This window comes from Aspergillus affinis (assembly GCF_023601865.1).
Source record: "Aspergillus affinis strain CMG 70 chromosome Unknown NODE_30_length_300691_cov_86_450199, whole genome shotgun sequence".
In the NCBI taxonomy this organism is placed as follows: Eukaryota; Fungi; Ascomycota; class Eurotiomycetes; order Eurotiales; family Aspergillaceae; genus Aspergillus; species Aspergillus affinis.
In genome coordinates this window covers 140235-164352 of record NW_026515811.1, presented here as the reverse complement: position 1 = coordinate 164352, position 24118 = coordinate 140235, and the positions used below count along the sequence as shown (strand labels likewise).

The 24118-nt window shown below is 51.0% G+C and overlaps 10 protein-coding genes across 10 annotated transcripts; 4 read left to right on the top strand and 6 right to left on the bottom strand.

The window, feature by feature from the left end:
* Positions 1 to 474: 474 nt before the first annotated feature.
* On the bottom strand, positions 475 to 1383 carry KD926_006084 (uncharacterized protein; the record flags this gene model as incomplete). Its single annotated transcript, XM_053099058.1, has 3 exons — positions 475 to 792; positions 888 to 1292; positions 1351 to 1383. The coding sequence occupies 3 exons, from the start codon at positions 1381 to 1383 to the stop codon at positions 475 to 477; spliced, it is 756 nt and encodes a 251-aa protein (XP_052957146.1).
* Positions 1384 to 2198: 815 nt separating this feature from the next.
* KD926_006083 (uncharacterized protein) lies at positions 2199 to 5603 on the bottom strand (the record flags this gene model as incomplete). Its single annotated transcript, XM_053099057.1, has 6 exons — positions 2199 to 2351; positions 2416 to 3776; positions 3832 to 3936; positions 4145 to 4694; positions 4753 to 4842; positions 4887 to 5603. 6 exons carry the CDS (start codon positions 5601 to 5603, stop codon positions 2199 to 2201), a joined length of 2976 nt encoding a protein of 991 aa, XP_052957145.1.
* A 983-nt stretch (positions 5604 to 6586) lies between these two features.
* Positions 6587 to 7525, bottom strand: KD926_006082 (uncharacterized protein; the record flags this gene model as incomplete). The annotated part of the gene is made up of 2 exons (XM_053099056.1): positions 6587 to 7290; positions 7405 to 7525. The coding sequence occupies 2 exons, from the start codon at positions 7523 to 7525 to the stop codon at positions 6587 to 6589; spliced, it is 825 nt and encodes a 274-aa protein (XP_052957144.1).
* Positions 7526 to 8529: 1004 nt separating this feature from the next.
* Positions 8530 to 12865, top strand: KD926_006081 (uncharacterized protein; the record flags this gene model as incomplete). The annotated part of the gene is made up of 10 exons (XM_053099055.1): positions 8530 to 8845; positions 8901 to 8968; positions 9099 to 9217; positions 9269 to 9298; positions 9361 to 9838; positions 10648 to 11041; positions 11096 to 11523; positions 11576 to 11785; positions 11839 to 11960; positions 12019 to 12865. 10 exons carry the CDS (start codon positions 8530 to 8532, stop codon positions 12863 to 12865), a joined length of 3012 nt encoding a protein of 1003 aa, XP_052957143.1.
* A 683-nt stretch (positions 12866 to 13548) lies between these two features.
* On the top strand, positions 13549 to 13989 carry KD926_006080 (uncharacterized protein; the record flags this gene model as incomplete). The annotated part of the gene is made up of 1 exon (XM_053099054.1): positions 13549 to 13989. The coding sequence occupies one exon, from the start codon at positions 13549 to 13551 to the stop codon at positions 13987 to 13989; it is 441 nt and encodes a 146-aa protein (XP_052957142.1).
* A 1128-nt stretch (positions 13990 to 15117) lies between these two features.
* KD926_006079 (nucleotide diphosphatase) lies at positions 15118 to 15912 on the top strand (the record flags this gene model as incomplete). Its single annotated transcript, XM_053099053.1, has 1 exon — positions 15118 to 15912. The coding sequence occupies one exon, from the start codon at positions 15118 to 15120 to the stop codon at positions 15910 to 15912; it is 795 nt and encodes a 264-aa protein (XP_052957141.1).
* Positions 15913 to 16203: 291 nt separating this feature from the next.
* On the bottom strand, positions 16204 to 17101 carry KD926_006078 (CybS family protein; the record flags this gene model as incomplete). The annotated part of the gene is made up of 5 exons (XM_053099052.1): positions 16204 to 16369; positions 16436 to 16555; positions 16622 to 16688; positions 16831 to 16848; positions 16960 to 17101. The coding sequence occupies 5 exons, from the start codon at positions 17099 to 17101 to the stop codon at positions 16204 to 16206; spliced, it is 513 nt and encodes a 170-aa protein (XP_052957140.1).
* Positions 17102 to 17544: 443 nt separating this feature from the next.
* On the bottom strand, positions 17545 to 18441 carry KD926_006077 (biliverdin-producing heme oxygenase; the record flags this gene model as incomplete). The annotated part of the gene is made up of 2 exons (XM_053099051.1): positions 17545 to 18265; positions 18353 to 18441. The coding sequence occupies 2 exons, from the start codon at positions 18439 to 18441 to the stop codon at positions 17545 to 17547; spliced, it is 810 nt and encodes a 269-aa protein (XP_052957139.1).
* Positions 18442 to 19524: 1083 nt separating this feature from the next.
* Positions 19525 to 20559, bottom strand: KD926_006076 (MDR family NADP-dependent oxidoreductase; the record flags this gene model as incomplete). The annotated part of the gene is made up of 1 exon (XM_053099050.1): positions 19525 to 20559. One exon carries the CDS (start codon positions 20557 to 20559, stop codon positions 19525 to 19527), a length of 1035 nt encoding a protein of 344 aa, XP_052957138.1.
* Positions 20560 to 21967: 1408 nt separating this feature from the next.
* Positions 21968 to 23959, top strand: KD926_006075 (DEAD/DEAH box helicase; the record flags this gene model as incomplete). The annotated part of the gene is made up of 2 exons (XM_053099048.1): positions 21968 to 22320; positions 22378 to 23959. The coding sequence occupies 2 exons, from the start codon at positions 21968 to 21970 to the stop codon at positions 23957 to 23959; spliced, it is 1935 nt and encodes a 644-aa protein (XP_052957137.1).
* Positions 23960 to 24118: the final 159 nt, after the last annotated feature.

Here is a 24118-nt window from a genome sequence, read left to right as displayed (position 1 = left end):
GGGCTTGGAGAACATTGTTCAATCCTAGCAATGTCGTGGAATCCAATCGCCAGAGCTTTCGTTCCCTTCCAGGTTGCCTGATTCGGGTCCGTCTAGCAAGGCGTAACCGTGGAATACTTACTCCTCAGAAGTGGATTTATCGGTGGTAGTTGTCTCTTGTATCAGCAATCCTAGATTGCTGGGGGCTCTCGCAATGGACAGGCAACCGACTGGTCGTCGCGTATGTCGATCGGTTCATTTTGTATTCGCGATCATTATGGTGGGAGGAAGTGGAAGAAAACAACAGGTTGGCAACATCTATCGGAACAGCGAACGCTACGATGAACAATTCCCCGATTGGCATTGGTAAGCATTTGAGATTAGCAAATGTCGGTAACACAATCGATAGATAAATGACAGACTATCCGAATTGATGTGGAAGTAGTCATATCTCCAAAGTCATAAAAAGTAAACCCTCGGTCATACACCCATCGCTTAGCGAGTACTGCTGACAACCAACCAGGCGACTCTATCCCCTGATGAAATCCTTCCACTGTCGTCAGACCTAGAGCCCATTTCTTCGACCTTGATGCCAGAGTCTGACGAGCGAAACTGATCGGAACTGTAAACGGCACTCTCGTCGTCGGACTTCTCCCTGAGCGCCTGGACTCTGGGCACAAAAACTGGCGCATTCCCGCGCAACTGGAACTTTTCCGATCTGTGTCCATTGGTTTCGGGTGCATAATTTGGCACAGCGTACTCATACGCCAAGTGCTCTGCAAAGTGACCGTTGACATCAGGCGGGGCATAAACCTGCGAAAGAGATTGCCTCCGTCAGCAAGGCCCAACACAAGCATCGCCGTCGCAACTGCAAACAAATGGCCCAAGCTGGAAGGATAGAATCTTACCTGCTGCGGACCCGCGTAGCGATAGTCCTCGTTGAACAAGCGATGTCGCAGACCTCTATTGTCGTTGCCCCGCTGAAAGTATGGATGAGGAACATTTGCGGGCATCATTCTCATGTTCATCTCGGATGGAGGAAGCAATGGCAAGCCTGGACCATTTCCGGGAGAGGGTATCTGAGGCTGCTGCATGGCAGGTGGGTAGTGTACACCAGGGACGAACTGCATGGTCGAGTTGCGCGGATGGGTGTAGGGTGATGGTGGCCCGGTCCAACCGTGGGGTGGATGTCCAGATGAGACTCCGTCTCTGGGATGGCGGTCCTGATCTCTGGCGAACATGGGAGGAAAGCTAGGACGCCTGGAGCTCATTCTTCCTTCTGCTGGATTTCCACGCCGCGACAGCTCATTCTGCTGGGATTTGCTAGGTTAGTTGATCCTATCTAGAAGAAAAATAGAATAAGACACTGACAGAGTTTCTCTGCTGTTTGCGATGTTTCCCCATGACGACGAGGATGATAGGATGGATTAGTGCGCGAAGAAGAGGCGATGAGGTGATCGATCGAGTGGTGGATGGTAAAGTCGTATTAACAAGGTGGGAGGAGAGCGTAGGAAGTGAGAAAAGCCGACGCCGTCAAAGAGGTAAGAACGGCCTTCGCTGTCACTTTCTCCAATCAAAAGTATCTAGCAGAAACTGCTGCGTCTGCAGGAGCAACACAAAGTGCTTTTCCACACAAAGGGTCTTTTCCCTCGTCTTCAGCAACAAAGAAACCCGGCTGGGCATTATCTATTTCTGGCCCATCTTCAGCAGATTGGCGGGGGACGAAGAGGAGAAGTGAATGGGGGAAATCTCTGCAAGCTGTTTTGTGTCTGTAGCTTTGAAGTGAAGAAAAGAGATGGGAAGGTAGGCAACTGCGACTTGAGTGATGTTCCAGTCAGTGGTCGTGAAGAAATTGGAAATTCCCAGGAGACGGCCGGTTCGGGTTGTATACAAACTACGGACTACGTGGGTTTCCGTTTGAATCAGGCACAATTCTTTGTTTGACTCAGACAAGTCTTCCCTTTTTTTTTTTGATGTTTTTCATTTTCTGAGATTTTTTCTATCTTTTTTTGTTTTCTTTTTTAATTTTTTTTTTTTGGTTTTCTATTTTCTTCAAAGAAAAAAAGGAAACCCTCGTGAAGTTCCACGCCGTTGGCGGCGGGTGGTATAAAACAAACACAAAGAACAGACGCAGCAGAACGGAAAAAAAGATTAAAAAATAGAAAAAAGAAAGGGAAAAAAGGGAAAAAAGGAAATAAAAAAGACAAAAAGACCGCCGGCTATTGGCCCATCGCCTCGGAGGCAGCAGCGAGCAAGACGGCTTCGGCGTCAGCCTTTGCGGACCGCTTGTTAGCGGCCCAGGCCGACGCCTCCACCGCTGCCCGCTCTGCCTCCTTGTACTCGTCCAGCTGCTTCTGCAGCCGGAGGGCCAACTGCACGTGGAGTTAGCAAAGAATGCTGCATGAAACTCAATTCACAGAAAGAAGAAAAACTTACTCGGAGGTATTCCTCCCTCTTGCCGGGTGCTGCCGCACCCCGGGCCTTGGCGATGAGCCCCTCGATGGCCGCGTCTGCCCCGTCCCGGACCATCATGGCCTGCGAGCGTCGATAGGCCCCGCGGCCCTGGGGGCTGCCCGTGGACATTGCTGCCAGGTTGGCCCGACGAATACGTCCGTCACGGGGAGGCTCGGCCCTCGTGCGCGTCAATGTGGTGGCTCGCGCGAATGAGCGGCTCTCCTCTTCTGTCATGGGCATGGGAGGTGAGATTTGGGCCGGGGAGATCTTCACGTTGCGCTTAGCCCGGGCCTTGATGGTTTCGGGCACTGCCTCCTTGCTGGCAGCGCCGGGTGCCTCGTTCTCCTCTCTTCGACCGCGTGCCTTTTCGTTGCCCTTGGTCGACTTGAAGATGTTTCGGATGTTTCCGAATCTGCGTCCTCCAGCTTGGGCCGGGCCCGAAGCCTTGACTGCGAGATTGTCCTGACCGATGTCTTGCTTCTGGCTCAAGTCGATGGCACTGGCTACCTTTGGATGCAGGGGGAAATCGGCCACGGCCTGCATGGATGAACTGCGGTAGGCGATGCGAGAGGTCGAGGGATATCCATTGCCGATGTCGTCAGAGAATGCTCCAAGTGGCTTCTGAGTGGGCGTGACTGGGTTGCTTCGGAGGCTGCCGCCAAAGTGATGGGGTCGGCAGAAGTTGCGCGTCGCGGGAGTCTGCTCGGCCGACTGATTGTGAAAGGCCAGAGTTGCTGGCAAGGGGCGAGGGGTATCGTCATCATCATCATCATCATCATTGATCTCCTTCTGAAGACACTCGAGAGGATCGGAGTGCTCAAGGGCCGGGTGTGAGCGTTGGGTATCAGCTTCGTCGCCGCCCTTGGTGTCCTCGCCCATGAGCACTTGTTCGGCAGAGGAAGCTATCTTGAGCTTGGGCGCGTCCAAGCATGATGCAGATTTTGGAAATTTGCGAGTGCGATACTCCCCAGTAAAGACGGTTGGGGGCTTCTGCAGATCACCTTCTTCTCCATACGATGAGGACATGGGCTCCGGCATTTCGATCTTAGGATCGGCCCACTCTCCCGCGATCTGGGGACGTGGGCCACGGGGTCTTTCAACGACTCTGATGCTTCCGGAGAAGCTTCCGACTGGCACATTACTAGCACTTCTCATCTGCTCAGCACCATGGATGCGGCTGATAAGGGGGATTGAGCTGCGAGATCCCGAGGTAGCTCGCGCTTCTTTCTGTTCGCTCGATGGCGGCATCTGTGTCTGCATATTGGCAGGGCCCCGGGGGATGCGAGAAGATGGCCGGACTTTAGTGTCCTTGGCCTGATGAGGTGCGTGAGGGGTGTTGGTGTCTGCTGCATGTCAGCTCAAATCCAAGCAAGAGAGGTCATCCATGAGGGTCATTACCTGACTCGTTGCCAGGTCGGTAGCTCAAGGCCTTCAAGTTACGGGGTTCACTCTTCCTAGTGGCTGAGCTTTCTCCTGCTTTAGCAGTGCCCTGTTTCATAACGGCTTGGTGATTGTCAGTATGTTTTCTTTCCTCGCCTCAGAAACCCCAGCGAAAGAAACACAAAAGACTTTTCGGGCTTGGATCTGGCTGAATCAAGTTCAACCTTGGAGGCTACCAGCAGAAACCGCTTGGTATTCGAGGACAAGAGTATTCGATAAGAATACTCAAGCTCCTTGTGTAGGGGATGGGGACGGTTGTGGGAGGACTCACTTGGGTGAGAGGACTCGATGTTTCCGTTACCTGCCTTGGTGCAGTTGACTTCAGTGGAGTCGACAAAAGGGTCGTGAGAAGCGGGTTTTGAAGAGGAAGACATTTTGAGAAAGGTATGTGCGTTAGCAGGGGTGATAGTGATGTCAGAAGATGTAGGGGATGCAGAATTAGAACGATCTTCGTCGGGGAAAGAGAGATTTTGAAGAGATTGAAGGGTGTCGTGGGTGAGAGGAAGTGAAGAAGAGGAGTGTTGTGGGGAGGTGAGAGGGATTGCTGGGGAAGTGAAATCTTCGTCCTCAGCGAATGGGTTTGCAGTTACTTGCAAGAAGTCCAGCCACTCGCGAAAGAGAAGTAAAGACTCGCGCACTGTGCGGTCCTCGTCTGCCTCCTCTTCATTCACTATGGCTGACCCCTGTTGATCCGCGGGCCCTTGTTCAACCCCCGGGCCCTCGGCGATATTCTCAACTGAATCGGAGTATACTGATGATCTTCTACTCATGGTAGTCCCAACAGAAAGTCGCTGTCTATTTGCTTCCAGCATGCGCTCAACCTGCCCTCGTTGTAAGTATGAATCACTCCTATCGCTCGGAGGGTCGACATCTACTTACTTGAGCAATAGTCAGAGTGGGCTGAGACCTAGGCATTGTGAGAAGCGTCGAAGCCCTTTTGATTGCTCTCAGTTGGTAGAGCGGCTTTTCCTATATCATTGAGCCTTTCGGTCAGCTTCCAAGTCTTCTCAAACAATGAGTGGAATCCAACGAGCCTCGACGTGTCTTGAACCCCCCGGCTTGATGGTATTGAGACACTTGTGCATCTTCTTCAGCATCTCCATTCCCGACAACTGCTTCATTGCGCCTTTGTACTTTGTCACCATCATGCCCTTGGGGTCTCGGATGGCTTTGATCATCCTCTCAGAACGTGTCTCATGCTTCGGTTCAAGCTCTGGAAATCTTGACCTAGTCGGAGTGCACCCCGTGATGGTGGGCAACTTGAACTCTCCAGTCTTTGGAGGGGGGTTGTACCGAACCGATCTGATGCTTCTAGCGTGCTCCGAGGACATGAAGCGTGGCACACCCTTTTTCTCTGAGCCTCCCAAGGTCCAACTTGACTTTGATCGAGGAAGCCCCGGAACCCTAGGCGCATTGAGCGGAGAATGAGATGACTTCGAGTACTTGGCGGAGCGTGTAGATGCAACTCTTCTCAGGTTGGGCTCGGAGCGTTGACCCTTGAAGCCAGGCGCAGATGATGGGTTCCGCAGCTGTTGCTTCGGAGTCTCAGGCACCGATTCGGTGGCATTTTTTGACTTCAGGTAAGGAGCGGATGCTTTGGCATGCACCAGGCGTTGCTTGGAAAATTTAGAAGGAGGCTTCGAGGTGTCCACTTGCTTCTTTTTGCCTTTGAGAACAGGCTCACTCATCTCGGTCTTCATTCTAGAAAGTGCTGGGATTTTAGAAGCCATGAGTGATGCCTTTGATGGATCGATACTACAATGTAAGATGGGTTAGCTGTTGATCTGGTAGGCTTCTGTGTCCCAGTCGAAGAAAGTCAATATGAGCGAAGACTTACAAGAGATAAACAGATATTCACGGGCGCCTACTTATTACCCAGGATGGGGAGCAGCGAACAGACTGCTGAGACAGGTCGATGATCAGCTATCTGGCTACAAATCCTTCACCAAGGCGTGACGTGAGACAAGAGAACTAAGAGCTTCCAGGCAAGTAGTGACGATTCAAGGATGCAAATGATGATGAAGAGGCTCTTGAAGATAACAAAATGATATCTCAAGATGCGGGACTAGAGAGAGATGAAGGAAGGTAGTGGACAAGAGGAGTAGTATATGTGCGAGAGAGAGAGAAAGAAGAACAGAACTTATGACAGGGACAGAAGTGCGAGAAGTAGACAAAGGTCTCCTTCACTTTGGGGGAAGCAACAATAACCTAAGCGAGGCGATCCCCAGTTAGGCAATCAGCTCAGTTAAGACCTAAAAACCTCGCATATCCTGTCACGTCTGCTAGCGTGACTGGTGCAGTGTGCGCTCATTGGCTCACTTTGATAGAGATCACTGCAGTCTGGGGAAACTGTTCACGTCTTAAGGTTCCTTGGTAGCAGGGAATGGTCGTGCTGGGGTGTGCCTAGGCCCTTTCTGTTGAAGGGAAGAGAATCTTCCTGTAGAGGTGGAGTTTCAAACGACGAGATGTTTGGGCATAAAGACCTGGAATGCATGCCTTCAATGCTTCTATATTCAAATATTAGGTACGTGATAAATGATAATACAGGTCATCTACCAGCAGATATAGGAGGTAGGCAAACAAATACTGATCTAATTGCACAGTTGGTACTCTGTATATTGGACCTTGTAGTAACTAGAAAATTAAGATATCCAAACATTTCATTATGCTTCAACTATTTGACTTCCACTTTATACCAAGAAAATATGCACTATTAAGGTGACTCCGTTCGTTTGCTAGGCTGCTCGATCTCCTCCACATTAGTATGACCACGCTTCCTCTTCCCAGATCTTGATGCCCTAGACGACCCAGCCTGAGCCAAGCCAGTATCATCATTGGTCCACTCGCTAACCTCCCACTCTATCGTGGTAGAATTATCATCACTGACTCCCATACCTCGTCTACCCTTCATCAACCGTCCTAGCCGACTTCCCTCGATCATTTCCTCAAACCATGGAATCCCACTTACCGTGCCTTGGCGATAAGACCGGGAGAGGTTCCCTTCCCCTTTCGAAGGTGGCACGACAACAGTAGATGTGGAAGCAGTCGCCTGCGGAGCCGGTGCAGCAACGACATCCTTCTGGTCCTCGTCTTCTTCATCCGAAGAATCGTCGCCGTCTTCGTTTTCATCATCCTCATCTTCCAACGAAGACTCCGATCCAGGGAGGAGATCAAGGTCCTCCAGTAAGCGTTGATCCTCAGCATCGAGACTACCAATCGTCACAGACATATATTCAGCGTCTTCCCGCGGCTCTTCGCTCCAGTACGTAAGGGGGCTGCCGCAGAAGCCGCAGAAGACACGCTGCGTATGCGGTGCATGATGAGGCGAGAAGATACGACGAATGGTGGAATGCGTTTCATCCGGGAAGAACGATTCGGTATGAGACTGGTACCAAGACAGAGGGACGCGGAGCCATGCTGTAAGTGGAGTTCCGTGAATTCGTCCTGCTCGCGACAAAAGAAACAAGAAATCATTCATTAGCTAAGAACTGTTCACGCGATATGGGAGGAAATCAAATTCAAGTGACGTACGGTTGTCCCGACCGCTATCAAAGTAGATCTCGGCGTGATCGGTCACATTGTTTGGAATGTGAATGTGGTATTGGTTGCGACCGCAGAGACAAGCTCCATGCAGAGGTTCGTTGCTGGCCATATCTCTCTATTCTACGGAGTATGAGACAGCTGTCGATCTAGTTCGTGATGGTTGGTTGACCAGTCCGGTTGGTCAGTTAAGGACAGAGGTCCCGCAAGCCAGAGAGAAGTTAAACAGGGATAAGGGAGGAATTGACAGAAGGAAGTGCGTCAATGGCCGAGCGAAGAGGAAATTTCACCAGGCAAACGGTCCGAATGGGGTGGGATATCGGGCATGACGTCAATGTGCCAAGGTCGCAGATCCCGGTTCGGCTGGCATGACATGGCCATTCTCGCATCATAAGTATACCCTCATGTTGTTCCCGTCACTGGTGATGTTGTTATGAGCCGGATGTGGTATATTATCCTCATAGACCTCCCGTTACAATGTTTTTTTTTGTTTAAAGAGAAAGACAAGTTGCAACAAACCAACTCTTGTGAATTCAATGACGATCCAGGGAAGTAGCAAACAAATCTTGGCACCGTTTGATCCGCACGGGAGATGGTCCATGCCGATGTTTGTCCATACTCCGTACGCCAATGGTCAACCACCCAGGAATGGCAAGCATTGCACCAAGTGATAGGGGAACTATCATGAATCCAGTAACCTTTCTATCTTTTGTCCTCCATGATTCATATACTCTTAAAAATTCAAACATTTTCGCATCATGAGCAGATACCTCAATCACCACTCCCATAGCACCGTCTCTTGGCCTGATTACATCCACATAGATCCAGCTTGGTTGATGGCCTGGGGTGCATATCTTGAAGTCCCGGTCAGTCCTTCACATCAAGTGCCTTGTGGCTGTTGGTTACCCATCCAGGTCCACAACAATTACTAGGCGGAATGTATATTCCTGTTGCCCTGCCAAGAATGAAGGCCTGTATGAGATCTTAACTAACAGGCAGTCCTGCTTTTGTGCGTTCTATTAAACCCATTTTTGACCGCTATCCTGAGAATTTGCATCAAATACCACACGGAATTTCAATTTACAATTTTCCTATTGACTTTCATCATCCCAAGCAATGTCATTCCTCCTCACTCCCGTCGCCCTTGGAGACTTGATCTCTCTGCGCAATCGCGTGTGCATGGGCTCCATGACTAGGAATCGTTGCATCAACCAGAACATGCCTACAGATGCTGTGGTCAATCACTATGCAACAAGAGCACGGAATGGGGTTGGTCTTATGGTGGCTGAAGGAACATTCGTCTACCTAAACGGGGCAGAGTGGCCGGACGCGCCGGTCATGTACAACCAACAACACGCAAACGCCTGGAAGAAGGTTACAGACGGGGTCCATCGCGAAGGAGGAAAGATCTTCCTCCAGCCATGGCATCCAGGTTCGAGCAGTCCATCCGCAAACAAAGCACGCACTGACAGCCACTCAAACGATAGGTCGCATCCAAAATGAAAACATGCCGATGCTCAGAGATACAGGTTATCCGGTACTGGCGCCTTCCAAAGTACGCGCCGCAGGAGGAAAGTTTAGGACAATACCAAGCCTACCGGTATATCTTGAAATATGAAGCTTAGTATACTGCGTGCTATTCTGGATGCTAATCTCTTTCTGCGCTTCGGTTTTGATCCACATAGGGCTACACGGACAATATCACCGAAATCCAGGACCCGAAAGTGATTATTGAACAATACAAAAACGCAATCGCGCTTGCAAAAGAGGCTGGGTTTGATGGGATTGAGTTGCTGTCTCAAGGGTAAGCTCGCTGGCACTTTGTCACCTAAGCACTTTCTAATTGGATCCGTAGGGGCTATCTCCTCCATAACTTCTTATGCTCGTGAGTACTTCTCTGGGATGAGCTGACTGCGCAGCTAATAAAGTTAATTGCTATACCTGCAGCCACTCGAACTTACGCACCGATATTTACGGAGGCTCGGTCGAAAACCGATGCCGTTTCGTCCTTGAAGTGACCGACGCAATCATCGAGGTCTGGGGTCCACGGCGAGTTGGTATCAAGATCTGCCCTTCCGACGACTACAATGACTCTGCCGTCTCCTTTGAAGAACTGAGTGAGACATACAACTACCTTATCAGGCAACTCGTCAGTCGAAACCTCGGTTATATAAATCTGTCCCGGAGGGGGTGCGCAATTGGCAGAGCTCAGGATGATTACTTCATGCCTAGCCCCAGACCGGCTGGGAAACAGTTGCCTCCAAATTATGAGCCACTCCGCCAGTTCGGTCATTTGATCAAGTATCCCGGAAGCGAGACAATGCTCATGGTCAATCACGAATATACAGTGGCAGAGGCGGACAACCTTGTTTGTGAAGGGAAAATCGATCTGGTCACATTTGGTCGCCCTTTCATTTATAACCCGGTTTGTTAAACCCTTTCAATAATTTATTTCCATGCTAATATCGATATCAACGGAAGGACTTGATTACCAGGATCAAGAAGGGAGTTCCCTTTGCCGGAAATGACCGCGGCAAAACAGTGAACTATGGCCCATATACAAAGCCCGATGAGAACTACAACGATTGGCCTTGTGCCTCGCTCTAATGACTTGCGATCTAGTTGAATTCTGCTAAACACGCTTCATGAGTCTCTGCGGATTCAATCGATCGATGTTCCACATTTAAAATAGAAATCACTTTATCCTCTACAAATCAACTAAAGAGCGGCTGTCGGCCGTAGACCATGATACCACAGTTGGATTCATGGTACTGCATGGGGGCATAAGCTTTGAGTTGCATGAAAAGAATGAACTGTTTCAACTTCTGCAAGTAACTTTTCCCCTAGATTTTGGGCCAAAAATGCCAAATTAATGTGTTTTTCTAAATCTCTCAGGTTGGAAGCTCAATTAGTAAGCTTGGTGATTTCCCCGACAGCGCCACTTCAGGGCGACTTTTGGAACATTTTTTAATCTATACTTGACTCAAATGATCATTCTTATAATCTCATGTAAACTTGCTTCTTCAGTGTCATATTTCTAGTTGTCACCTCATCAGAATGTCCGAGACAGCACCTAAAAAAGGCCGAGGAAGAACGATACAACGGAAATACACTTCCAAGGCGTGCGACGAATGCCGTCGCCGACGAGCAAAAGTGAGGCTTCAAGAACGAGTTTTCTCTCATCCATATTGCTGCAATCTTCTGTTGTCATTCGATTGCTGACTTTTGACATAGTGTGAGGGACAAAAACCATCATGCTCCCGATGTCTCAATCGAAATATTCCTTGCCACTACCAGACCCAAAATAACCGACAGCCAGCACCAAAGTCATATGTCCTGCTTCTTCGCAACAGAATAGAGGCGCTCGAGCATATCTTACGCTCACATGGTATTGATGTAGAAGCATCACTGTCTGAATTGGTGGGGCACCACGACCTTCTGCATCCCGATGATTTCAATACCAGCACAGACGCCTCTATTAATCACAGCCTTTCATCTGACCTGGACGATTTGTGCGGAGCATTTCACGGCACCTTAACGTTCGATGAAGCATTGAACTTTGATGATGATGGTGAAATGCGATACTTTGGACCCACGAGTGGTCGTTTACCATTTCAATCATCACGAGGTATGGCTCAGGGTCTTGTGACACTCTCGCGTGCATCTAATCGCTCTGATATAGATGTCTCAACCAATAACATACTCCCTGTCGAATATAAAGAAGGGCCTGGCTTAACTGGTCTATATGAGAAATTAGATGACTTTTCTTATCCCATGAGTGAAGATCCAGTTCCTTCAGATGAGCTGAAGTCTCATTTATTCAAACTTTATTTCACCTGGGAGCAGCCTTGGTACCAAGTGGTTAACGAAAAACTGTTCAGAGAAAGTTTACAGCAGAATGGTCGATTTGCCAGCCCATTGCTAGTCAATTGTATCCTTGCCATTGCTTCTCGATACTCAGATCGCCTGGACGTTCGCTCAATTCCCGATAATTCTAACTCAGCTGGACAGTTCTTTCTTGAACGAGCAGAAGTTTTGCTACCTTTCGAACTCAAGTGGCCGAATATCACTACCCTTCAGTCTATCGCTATACTGGGTATGGTTTATGTTGTATGTCAACCAAAGTCATGGGCCTCATCCTGAAATTAACTGGCTTGAATAGGCAATGGGACAAGATGCTGCAGGGTGGCTTTATCAAGGAATGGCGTGCCGCTTAGCTCTTGATATGGGCCTCAACGTCGACTCATCCGCGCTTGCTAGCAAAGTATCAATGCCTACCGAGGAGGCTGAATTGAGACGGCAAATTTACTGGTCATTATACTGCCATGATAAACTCGCGGCTAGCTATACAGGGCGTGTTTGTACATTGCTGGTATAATCACTCTTTGACCCCACAGCAAGCATTTTCGGTCTAACAAACTATAGGAACCCCAAGGGGTTGTTAATTTACCATCTCCATCTGGGACTCAAATTGAGTCTCGCGTGGTGTCACTACAACTTGCTAATATTGGCATTTGCCGCATCCTAGAGCGGATATTGCTCTCATTGTACGTTACATCCTGTTGGCCAAAACCGGTTGACCATGGCTGATATTCGAACACTTAGGTGGGCCCCGAAGCCACTTCTTGGGGGACCCAAAAGATCGGCATTCTTTGATAAGTGCGTTGTGAAGCTCAGATCCTGGTATTACGATCTGCCATCCGATCTTAAGATCAGCACGGCAAACGTACTACCTCAGGTGTATACACTTCATATGGTGTATTACACTGTGTTCATTCTCTTGAGCAAGCCATTCCTCATCCCATCGGGGTCTGCCAAAAAAGCAGGTGCCGCCCATGACGACCAAGAAATCACCAATAAGGCTAAGCTGCTGTGTGATGAATCGGCACGAAAGATGCGTGCGGTGGCGCAAAAATATCGGCAAGAGTTCGGTAGCTTTCGATTGAGCCCCATCACCGCAACGCACTGCACTCTATCTGCGGCCTTGGTATCGCTCGAAAATTACAGCTTCGAGGTAGAGGGCACCAAGACCGAACAGCATTCACTGGCCCAGAAACACGAGATCGAGGCGTTTTTGCAGACGCTCAAGGAGCTCTCAACGTCCTGGTATCCTGCCAAATGCATTCATCTGCATCTAGGCAAGTTATACCAGCAGACTCGAGAGAGGCATAATGACAAACCTGCTACCCCAGAGATTGAGACGACGCCGAATCAGTCAGTCCCTCAGGATGTTAACCGATCAAGATTTGCGGATGATCCTCAGATTATTCCGCCATTGCCCATCCCGGCATCGTTTGACATGGCCTGGGACATCTTCGCCGATCCCCACATACTGGAGGATCAGACGGTTCTGCCCCAGGACATACACGGCGTCGACATTGAGGGGATCCTCGCCAGTGACTTGAGTCTTTCTTTCCCAGCGCATCTTCCCAGCGATTACAACCTTCCATGATCTCGACAGTCCTGCATTAAAGATCCATGACATGCTATCCATCTTGCCATTGGTCTCCATAATCCATGGTTCTACACGATATCTCCTGACAGTCACGAGTCCTCAAAATTGAGGTCTTGGACGTTAGGTACCGTAGAGATGGAAATTACCCGCGCTCCACCTAATTGGGTTTAGCCGTCTTATACTTTTGCAAATTGTGGAAAGTCCCTGCCAAGTAGGGTTTCAATTTTCAAATAGAGCTCGGCGAATGGTAATCCACCACTGCAAAATATGACGAACCATATAACGTCCAAACTCTTGTTGCCAAATTCTCAGTCCTCGAGCTTCTTTTCTCTACTTTCCTTTCCTCTTCCTCGCAATTCTACTTTCTCATTCTCATTCTCATTCTTCTCGTTCTTGTTCTCGTATGGCTTGCATCTGTGATCTCCTCGTCTTCTTCTCCCCTGATTTCCGTCCCTGCTGATCCTCCATTCTTTTACGACCTTTCCCCTCCTCTGTCACATGAAAAGTCACATTCCCCCTCCGCGCTCTACTACTACTACGTCCACCTACTCTCATACATGCATAGAGTAGTTCTCCTCTTTCTCAATCTCTCTTTACCTTGACGACCTCTAGACCTCCCTTACCTTTACTGCGGAAGAGGAAAATTACCAGAAACCCAATTAATTCTCCCGCCATTTACCATGCCATCCGCCCAACCCCCTGCCTCTCTCGCGTCCAGCTCCTCCGAACCCTCATATTCCCCGGTCCCAGCGCCTACGAATTCCGACGATCGCGATCGCGACGACCATGACCGCTCCTCCTCCACACCGACTGCATCCAAACAGGCAGGGGCCGCGTCCTCGTCCAGCGCCGCCCAAGACAAGGACAAGCCGCGGCTGACCGAGCAAGAGAAGAAGAACAACCACATCGCGTCGGAGCAGAAGCGCCGCGCCGCCATCCGCGAGGGCTTCGACCGTCTGACCGAGTTGGTCCCGGGGCTGGAGGGCCAGGGCCGGAGCGAGAGTATCGTGCTGAAGAAGACGGTCGATTTCATCCACCTGCAGCTGCAGGAGCGGCACGAGTTGATTGCGGAGATCGAACGCAGGGGCGGCCGGATTGACGATGCCTTCCGGACGGGGTGACCCTCCGACAGATCTGACGACTCATTATATTCATTTCTCGTCGCATTTCTTTCTGCCCCTGGCTATGTAGCCAAAGGCTGCCGCTGTGCCGGGGACTTTGGTTCGCCCTGTCGGCCGGCAAGTTTGGGGGAATTGAGACGTGCCGAGGTCCGATCGGCATAGCTATGGGGTACTATCATCTATTATTACTACGATGTTGACGACACGATTTCATTGGAGGGGTTCTCGTGAACTGGTTTATATTTGTTTTCTTTCTCCCATCGGATGGTCCTGGAGAGATACGTTGGGGGTTGGAAAAAACCTCCTGTCTGTTTTGTGGCATTTTACATCCTCTGCCCCGGCTGTCGGTATCCCACTTGGTCGACGCTATGCCACATTTCCATAGGGCATGGCAACTCGGCCGTGTCGGCTACGATCATCCAGGGGTCTAATTTGACAGAGGAGGTATTTCAGTATGGCGCTGTTTAGCTTGGTGTTCGGGCGTTATTGATTTATCGAGAGGACTGGTGGGTGGGATGGCAATAGGCGGTTTAATTCCTATTGTCGGTGTTATTACATAATTATCACGATCAGCGAGAACTTTTGAGTCTTGCATGGAGTGTGTCACTCACAGGAGTATTATTTGCAATGCATTTTCCTCTGAAGTCTTTTGCTATACCGAGGGTCTACATGGTACCTATGTACGATATCACAGACCGAGGCTACTATACTAGGACCAGGAAGTTTTGCAAATCCGATGGTCCAACACAAAGAGTGCCTCACCATGAACAACACCCAATCCGATAGAGAGTAGAGAGACAGGCCCAGGAACCGTACTACAAAGACATTGTGTACAAAGCCACACCGTCCGGGATGCAGCTGCAGAGAAACCCACCTACGTGTTTCTCTCCCTTATCGTTAATCTGCCCTGCTCCACCGCCCCTCTCTCCTGTCCATGATCGAATCCGCAAAACAGGGCTTGACTCATTCAGTGACATCCTCAGTGCAGAACATCCCTCCATCTTCAAATCTACACCGTTCTCCCTTCCCACATCTACCTCCCTCTCCTTAATAGATCTACCAATTCTACCACCAACCCCCCCCCCCCCCCCCCACCCTCCCATCCAACAAACAAAACAACCATCCAAAATGAGCGACATTAAAAAATCCCTCCTCTCCGACACAGACACGAGCGAGCGCGCGCCTCTCCCCCGCCCTCCTTCCCTCGCCCTCCCAGCTCTCAACACGCTCCGCGACAAGCGCGTCATCCTAGCCTCCGCGTCTCCCCGCCGCCGCCAAATCATGTCCCTCCTCGGCCTCCCCTCGATCGAAGTAATCCCCTCAAACGCCGCCGAAGACTTCCCCAAAACAATGGAACCGTTCGAATACGTGCTCGCGACCGCCACCAAGAAAGCGCAAGCCGTCTACGAGATCGAGATCCAAAACGAAGCCAAGGGGGAGCCCGCGCTGCTCCTCGCCGCAGACACAGTCGTTGTGGACACCGTGTCGGGGTCGATCCTGGAGAAACCGCGCAGCGAAGCACAGCACATCTCGATGCTGAAGACCCTGCGCGACGCCGGTGAACATAAAGTCTACACGGCGCTGGTGGCGATGGCGCCGTTAGCGAGCGCGCGACAGCCCGGATATGTGATGGAGACGGCGATTGAGGAGACGACGGTGCGGTTTGGGGCGGACGTGTCGGATGAGTTGATCATGGCGTATGTGCGCACGAGAGAGGGGGTCGATAAGGCGGGGGGTTATGGGTTGCAGGGCATCGGGTCGATTTTGGTGGAGAGCGTGCAGGGGAGTTATGATAATGTGATTGGGTTGCCGTTGCGGACGGCGTATAAGTTGATTGAGAAGGTGGTGCACAAGGCGGATGATGAGGATCGGTTGTCGGATTCGGAGAGGGATGGGTTGGATGAGGAGAGTGAGGATGAGTAGAGGAGTGTGTTGGGTTTGGTTTGGGTTTGGTTAGGGATGGAGGACTAGGATTTGAGGGATGAAGGGAGGGTATACAAGATATCAGATCAAGTTCACGGTTACACATTTTCTAGCGGCTCAATACAGAAAAAGAAGAGCTCTAATCGCCGGCGGAGCTGGCAGATCGAACACAGATAGAACAGCATATACAGAGGCAAGAAACGCCTGGACAGAGGAAAAGGAATTCCGAGGGAAAGAGGAAGATAAGACAGAAACGAAAAAAAAAAGAAACTGGATATCAATGGGGTTCGTCTATGCCTTCCACACCCGCTTGATAGCCTCCGTCACACCGACATCATTCGTCTCGAACTCATACAGACCGACGGCTGTGGTGAGAGTGAAGCCACGGAGCAGCCAGTTCATGAAGGAGGCGGTCTTGGGGACACGGCGGGCGGGGAAGTAGTCAATGATCGAGGCCCTGTGAAGCGTGAGCAATCCGTAACCATAACCATATAATCCCAAGGCGAGGACGGGGGGCACATACTGGAATCCGACGTGGGAGTGGACGACGATGAAGGAGCAGAGCACGGCATCCATGACGGGGTTGAAGGTGCCGCCGATGAAGGGAGCGAGAGTGAGAGGGATCAGACCGGCGGCGACGAGTCTAGATTAGAAGTCAACAAACATGCCCCCAAAGTCCCCGACATAATGCCGAGTAGAGTCGGCGAACCTCTCGAAGCTCCAGTGGTAGCTGCCGTGCGAAGGGTGAGCCTCAGGGATGGGAGCCGGGTCGTTCGCTAGACACAAGATGTCAGCATCACACTATTCTCCAACACGCGGAAGTGTTGATGCGGGAAATTGGAGCGATCCGCGAAGGCGTCTGCATCGCGTTTCCAACTCCATATCAACCTGCAGGGAACCGGTGGTGGGTGTACGTACTCGATCCGTGGATGACCTCTGATTCAATTCGTCAGTATATCAATTCAAGCACCAACTCCATGTCCATTCGATCTTGAACAGCCATTTCGCTCGGATATATAGTATCATATAGATCTCGGGGCTACTCACGAGGCAACGGAGGCAGGATCTGCTTCTTCGCGGAGGCGTGGAAGGCCACGGCCTGCGAGACATTCTTGGTGGCCAGCGGCGAGCGGAAGGCCGAGAGGCAGGACTGCCGCAGCAGAGGGGACTGACGCGCGATCGAAGCCATGGTGAGACAGAGGCGAAATCGAAACGGAGAAGGGAGATTTGGCAGGAAGGTCAAGACTTGAGATTCCAGGAAGATGAGTTGGAATGGACGAGTTCGCAACCTCGGGAGAGTCATCCTATTACGCCCGCCCTGATTGGCCCGTGACTCGCCGCCCAGCCGAGAATGGCCGACGTTCCCGGCAATACTTTCTTCTTCTTCCAACCATCTTGTCACCAAGAGGATATCTCTTTGTTCAATTCTGTCAAATACTGAAATGCTCCTAGAGTATCCTACTTCTTCGCGAGCTATTGATTAACTACTGCTTCCCAGGCACCGGCCTCAAATACTACCCTTGCGCATACAGCCACTCGCCCCCATCTCCTTCCCGGCAAAGACTTCTACCAGGCAATCAACAAGATCTGGCCACCACCATCGCCATACCAACACATGAATTGATCCAAAAATCATGGGAAACCTGCTCCTCGCTTGTCCAGCTCTTCGGTCAACGCCTTGCACCGACAGATAATTCCGACCGATTCCTCAATGACGTCGTCCGTTTCGGCAGTCGTCAACAACCCTTCGGCTTCCTTGACCCGGCATCTGAATTCCTGTGGATAATTCGGGTCATCGGGAACGTGCCAAAACGACAACGGAGGCGGGAACGAGGCAAGACCCTCGTCATCTTCCTCTGGTAGACCCCAGAACTTGGGGCCGGCCTTGATGAGCTGCCGACGTATAAAGCGTCCGCCGTTGAACAACGCCTGGTAAAGGACCCACGCGTACGCCAACAGCCGATGCGGCTTCTCCCGGATGCGACTCCGGACGTCTTCTCTGATGTGGGTATTGTTGAGTTCTCTGTCGGTGAGGCGGGCGATGGCAGGATCCAGCGAGCGAAGACACGCGAGATCTGCCTGGAGCCGCTCCGTCCGGTTCAGGCTGTCCATGCGAATCAGCTCGGATAGCTGCCATATCTTATTTTGATATGCAGAGACGCCGGTGTCCTCTGAGCTTTCACTGTCCGAGGGGGCGGAAGCGTCGATTTCGCGCCAGGCCTCCTCCAACCCAAGGTATATCTCGGCGTAGAACGAGAACCCAACTGCGTAGGCGACCAGCGACTTTTTCTCTCCGGTGAGGCACTTCCGGATACGATCTGTGTTCATGTGGTTCACCTCTCCATGAGGTACCCTGTGGAAACAGTTACTAACCCTAGCCCCCTATCAAACCGGTTTGCGGATCGATGCGATCCTTGCAGAGAAACGAAAATGCACCAACCTGGTCGCCTCTTTGATCCGAGCGGTGATGTCAGTCATTGTGAGGTGTCCATTCGAGGGATTCGGTCTGCTGCTCAGCGTTGCGGACATTGTAGAACCAGTGGGATTGTGTGCAGATTATATAGTATCGACCAGCGCTGAAATATCGGCCTGTATGCACGCAAAACGAAACTGATTCGCAAGTCTTTACCGAGCAGTGTAACCCTCCGCGTGTCTCTCAGTTAGAGAACCAGCTCCTAGATATACTTTTCGGCGAGCCCTCCCGGCATCATCCATGCGGCAAGAAAAAGCTTCTCTGAACTATCAAGCTCGCTAGCTCGAACTTACTCTAGCTGATTTTAAATTCCAGAGCATTTAGAAATACACATTCACAATCTTTCCCAACTTCCTCAATCCTAAACCCACCTTCTCAAACTAGTTGAACCCCTCACCGGTCCTTATCCCTCTTAGACCCTCGGGCAGGTACATACGACAGATCACAAACCGTGACAGAGAATGAGGGGAACTTCTATTAATATAGCCGTATACGTACTTCGGTATGACTTCTACTATCGCGGGTTTAAAACTTAACCGACGCGCCGACATTCCATGACGAGTCATGTCCGCTGTGGCTTTTGAACAGTCGCTTGATTGGATCTCGTATTTTTCTGACATACACATGATGACGTGTGGGCTGTCAGCTGCTTGTTCACGAGGGAGGATAATACTAATTTATTTGGTATCTGGTATGTGTGTGTCTATTGCAGGCGAGTTGTGTACTAGAGTGCTGGATGTGGATGCTTGAGAGTATGAGGTGCAAGGTCCTATAGGGTTAGAGCAGTCTGGTTTCTTATCATATAAGATTCGATCTGTGCTGATGGAAAGTATATCTATGATCAAACATAAGCACCCGTGAACTATAACCTGATACCAGAAGTGGTAAGAGTGATAGTAGCTTTCTATTATGCAGTCTTGGCATGCTACAATTGGTCTTGAATATATATAAAGCTGTTGAGCTAATTCTATCGACTGATTTATTTAGGATATTGAGTTGACACCTTCCCTTATAATATGTGACGCGCTACGATGGAATAAATTTAAAGGTATGAAATCTAAATATATTGATTATGGTTCATGTCTCATGACAAATATATATAAACGAATAATGGAAATGTATCACAAAAAGAAACCAGCTTAGAACTTTAGGACAGCCTTTCCGAGGTTCTTGCCGTAGAAGATACCAATCAGACCTTCGGGGGCGTTCTCGATGCCATCGGTCTGGTGGAGCAGGGACTTGAAGGATCCCTCCTTGATCCACTGCTGCACGTTCTTCTGGTGCTCCTTGGCATACTTGTCACCCATGCCGGCGTCACCGACGATGAAGCCGCGCATAGTCAGACGCTTGGTGAGCACCTTCGCGATGTTGGTGATGGGGTAAGGGGCGTGGTTGTACTGGGAGATCATGCCGCAGACGACGATGCGGCCGAAGTCGTTCAAGGCGTCGAGAGCAGCCTCGAGGTGCTCGCCACCGACGTTCTCGTAGTAGATGTCGATACCGTTGGGGGCCAGGCGCGCCAGCGCGTCGGCAGGCTTCTCGGTCTTGTAGTTGAAACCGCCGTCGAAGCCGAGGGTGTTGATGATGTAGTCCAGCTTCTGGTCGGAGCCGACGCTACCGATGACCTTGAGGCCCTCGTGCTTGGCCAATTGGCCGACCAGCTGGCCGACGGCACCGCTGGCCGCGGAGACGAAGATGGTCTCGCCCTTCTTGGGCTTTCCGATCTCGTACAGCGACGAGTAGGCCGTCAGACCGGGCATGCCGAGTGCGCCCAGGAAGATGCGGATGTCCTCGATGCCGAGGGGGTTCTCGAGGGGACGAATGCGCACGATCTGCTGGCCGTCCAGGGCGATGTACTGCTGGATGGGCACATAGCCGTAGATCAGGTCGCCCTCCTTGTACTTGTCATTGTTCGAGCGGAGGACCTTGGCAATGGTGGCGCTCTCGATGGGCTTGTTCAGTTCGAAGGCAGCCGAGTAGGACTTGGTGGCCGGGTCGCGCATACGACCGCGCATGTAGGGGTCGAAGCTAGTGTAGAGCGCCTGCAGCACGACACCGTTCTCGGGGGTGGGCACGTTGGCATCGTAGGAGACGGGCTGCACGGCGACGTGCTCACCGGGGACGGGGTATCCCTCGGGGATCTTGGTGAAGTAGAGAGCCGAGTTCTGAGACATGATGGGTATTATATAGAGAGAGGGAGATGAAAAGGGATATGTGTGAAATTATATGAGCTCAACAAAAGTCTAGTAGGGGTATACAATGGAGAAGGAAATGGACGACAGGGATATGCTAGGGTCCATATATAGTCGCTCGAGACGGGGAGGACATGGCGACAGAACCGATCAACGGTGGATTTGTAATAATGATGGAATACGTCTGCATGATTCTACTCAACGTTCTGAAGCGGGTCTGCAACGGAAAAGTTTCTGAGGAGGGGAGATACAGTTCTGGAAGGGGAGCGAATGGCCGTCGAAACGCCAGAATGCCTAGGTAACTGCCGGAAACAGAACCAAGAATTGGAGCACGCAGGGCGGGTCAGTCTCGATCCATAGTAGTCTTTGCAGACTCATTGGTGCTCGGGTGGACCGGTGAGAGGCGGATTATTCAGAAGACTTGAAGAATCTCGGGAGAAAGCCACGGTTGGGGCAAAGTCACCGGGTGCTCCATTCTGAACTCTCGGAGATGTTGCTGAATCTGAATCGCACCGGAGGCGAGACCAGCCAGACGGGGCGATTTGCAGGAATTAATCCCTTACTCTGGGGGATAAAAATGGGGATAACTCGAATGCTGAATCGGGAAGTTCGAATAATCAGTAATTGGCAATTGCAGATGCGAGACAGTTGCTCCGTTCTCCGGTTGGAATTGATTGTGGTGTTTCAATACTGGTGAGTGGTGATCACGGATGGACAAGACGATGAAGTCATCACTTTTTGCTTCTTCTTTTCTTCTCGACGGCATCCCGTGACTTTGCCGTTTTTGGGCCGGTTTTTCTTTCTTTCTTTCTTTCTTTTTTTTTTTTTTTTGGAGCATAACTTTGTACCTTCCTTTTTGGGTAACGGCATAGCTGAAGTCAGCAATGTGTACAACTTATACCAAGTATGCCTGAGGCATGAATCAGGAACCCACCTCTTAGTCATCTCTATTGCCTCAGGCCCATATTTCGCGTTCCTTCGAGAAATTCCACGGCGAACGCGGAGTAGAAAGCAACGAGACTCATAAGAGCCTACATCGTAGTCTCCAAGACGCCAACTCAGGCGCATCGCTTTACTCAGCTGGACCAAGAGTCAGCACCTTATCTTCACGTCTCACCTGCTCATAACTAGCCCCCAATTTTTTTCTCCCCTGACGGCCAAATTTTCTTCTGCCGGACTAACCTTCCGCCGGCGTTCCTTATCAACCCCGAAGTGTTTTTTCGACTGTCTCCACACCTTCTTGTCTGTCGTTTGGATTTTTTGTTCATTGTCGGGAGTTTGACATCGGCTTTGCTTCTTTTTGTATCCTTATTATTTGTGTTTGCATCTTGCTTTCTGATCCATTCTTTACCTGTGTCTTCCTCTCCCCTCCTTTTCGCTCTCCCCCATCATGCTTAGCGCTCTACGTCGCTTCGGCGTTAGCCATGCGCTGCGAGTCTCGACGCCTCGCGCCGTATCATCCGGATTGACTCCCCGAGCTTTGCAATGGCATCCTTCCTCCTCCGCTTCATTCCAGATTGCTTCGAAGTCCTTATACCATGTGTCTGCTCCCCGTTTCTCTGCTGCTCAGGCGCAGGAAGTGAGTGCCGAGGAGAGCGAGGAGTTGACCAAGTTTTCGCAATTGGCCGACAGGCGCCTAGTTGATGGCAAAATCATCCGGACCATCACCGATAGGATGAACATCACCACCATGACCGATGTCCAGAGAATGACCATCGAAAATACGCTGAAAGGCGGCGACGTGTGAGTTCGCCCCCCCCGGCTGAAAATTTCCTTTACTAATTACCATGCACACGACAGGCTGGCCCAGGCTAAGACTGGTACTGGAAAGACTCTGGCATTTCTTCTGCCGGTGCTGCAGAACATTCTCAATGATAGCACCCTAAACCTTGGTCGACGCTCCTCCCATTCCGCCTCCGACATTCGCTCTATCATCATCTCCCCGACCCGTGAACTGGCGGAACAAATTGCCACCGAGGCGAAACGGATCGCTGGGGGCACGGGTCTAATGGTGCAGACGGCCGTCGGAGGAACGCAGAAACGGAAACACTTGCAGATGATGCGGGAATACGGATGTCATCTGCTGGTTGGCACCCCCGGCCGCCTTCTTGATCTCCTCTCGGATCCCTACAGCGGAGTTCAGGCTCCCAAATTGTCCTCGTTCGTCTTGGATGAAGCGGATCGTCTGCTCGACGATGGATTTTCTGAGGACATCTTCCAGATCCAAAGCCACCTTCCTGCCCCCGAAGATGTTTCCCGACAAACGCTTCTGTTCTCGGCTACCATGCCGTCGGGGGTGATGTCGATGGTTAAACGGATCATGAAGCCCGACTACCAGTTCATCCGGACTGTAAAGGAGGATGAAGTTCCTACTCATCTCCGTGTGCCCCAGAAGTTGGTTACCCTGAATGGATTTGAAAATGCCCTTCCTGCTGTTTTGGAACTGGCCAAGAACTACCAGGCTCAAAAGAACGAGCGTCCATTCAAGGCAATCGTCTACTTCAACTCAACTAAGGAGGTCAACCTGGCTTACGAGGCGTTCAACAACCTGGTCAACGAACCGGGGAATGTTCGCAGCGGACACCCGCTCGGCAGAGTACGCAGATACGAGTTGCACTCCCGCCTCACCCAGCAACGGAGATCTCTGTACGCTGACAAGTTCCGTTCCGACCAAACTGCCATCCTCTTCTCGTCCGACGTCACGGCCCGTGGTATGGACTTCCCAGACGTCACGCACGTCATTCAAGTCGGACTCTCTCGAGACCGGGAATCTTACATCCATCGTTTGGGCCGCACCGGGCGTGCCAACAAAACTGGCGAAGGGTGGACTCTCATTAACCAGCATGAGCTAAGGATGTTTAACCAGAGGCTGCACAGCCTGCCAATCGAAAGGGATAACTCGCTGGCTACGGCATCCGTTGACATGACCGACGAGGCGACAGCCGCTCCTCCCGCGGCCGAAGAGACCTTGGCTCAAGTAAAAGAGGCCTTGGAGAACGTTCCCCAAGACTTGAGAGTTGAGACCTGGAAGGCTTGCTTTGGCAGCTTGGTCGGCAGTATGCCCAACTCTCATACCTTGTCCCAGAGCATGGAACATCTAGCATTGCATGGGTACCAACTACCTAAGGTGCCAATGGCTCCTAAAAACGCTGGTAGATTGCGTGACAACTCGAATCACCGCAGGTCGCCGTCTTCGTGGAGTAGAGAACGCTCTCTGAGCCGACCCTCGGGAAGGCAGGGTGATCGCGGAGGCCGTTTTGACCACAGCCAGAGGAACCGTGGCGATGACAGGCGCGATTTCCGTCGCGATGACCGTGGTGGCCGTAGCCGTCCGGGTGGCCGTCGCGATGGCCGTCCTGACAAGTTCTTCTACGATTTCTAATCCCGCACGTATCTCGTCTGAGCTTCTATTCCGAGCGGAAACAGGAACCGAACCCCAATGACGGCAAGACAAAAAGTGACCCCCTAAGAAAGGGAGGGAGCAAAACACAACAGAGAACAACCAAACCAAAAACTATCATAATCTTCAATTTTGCATTGG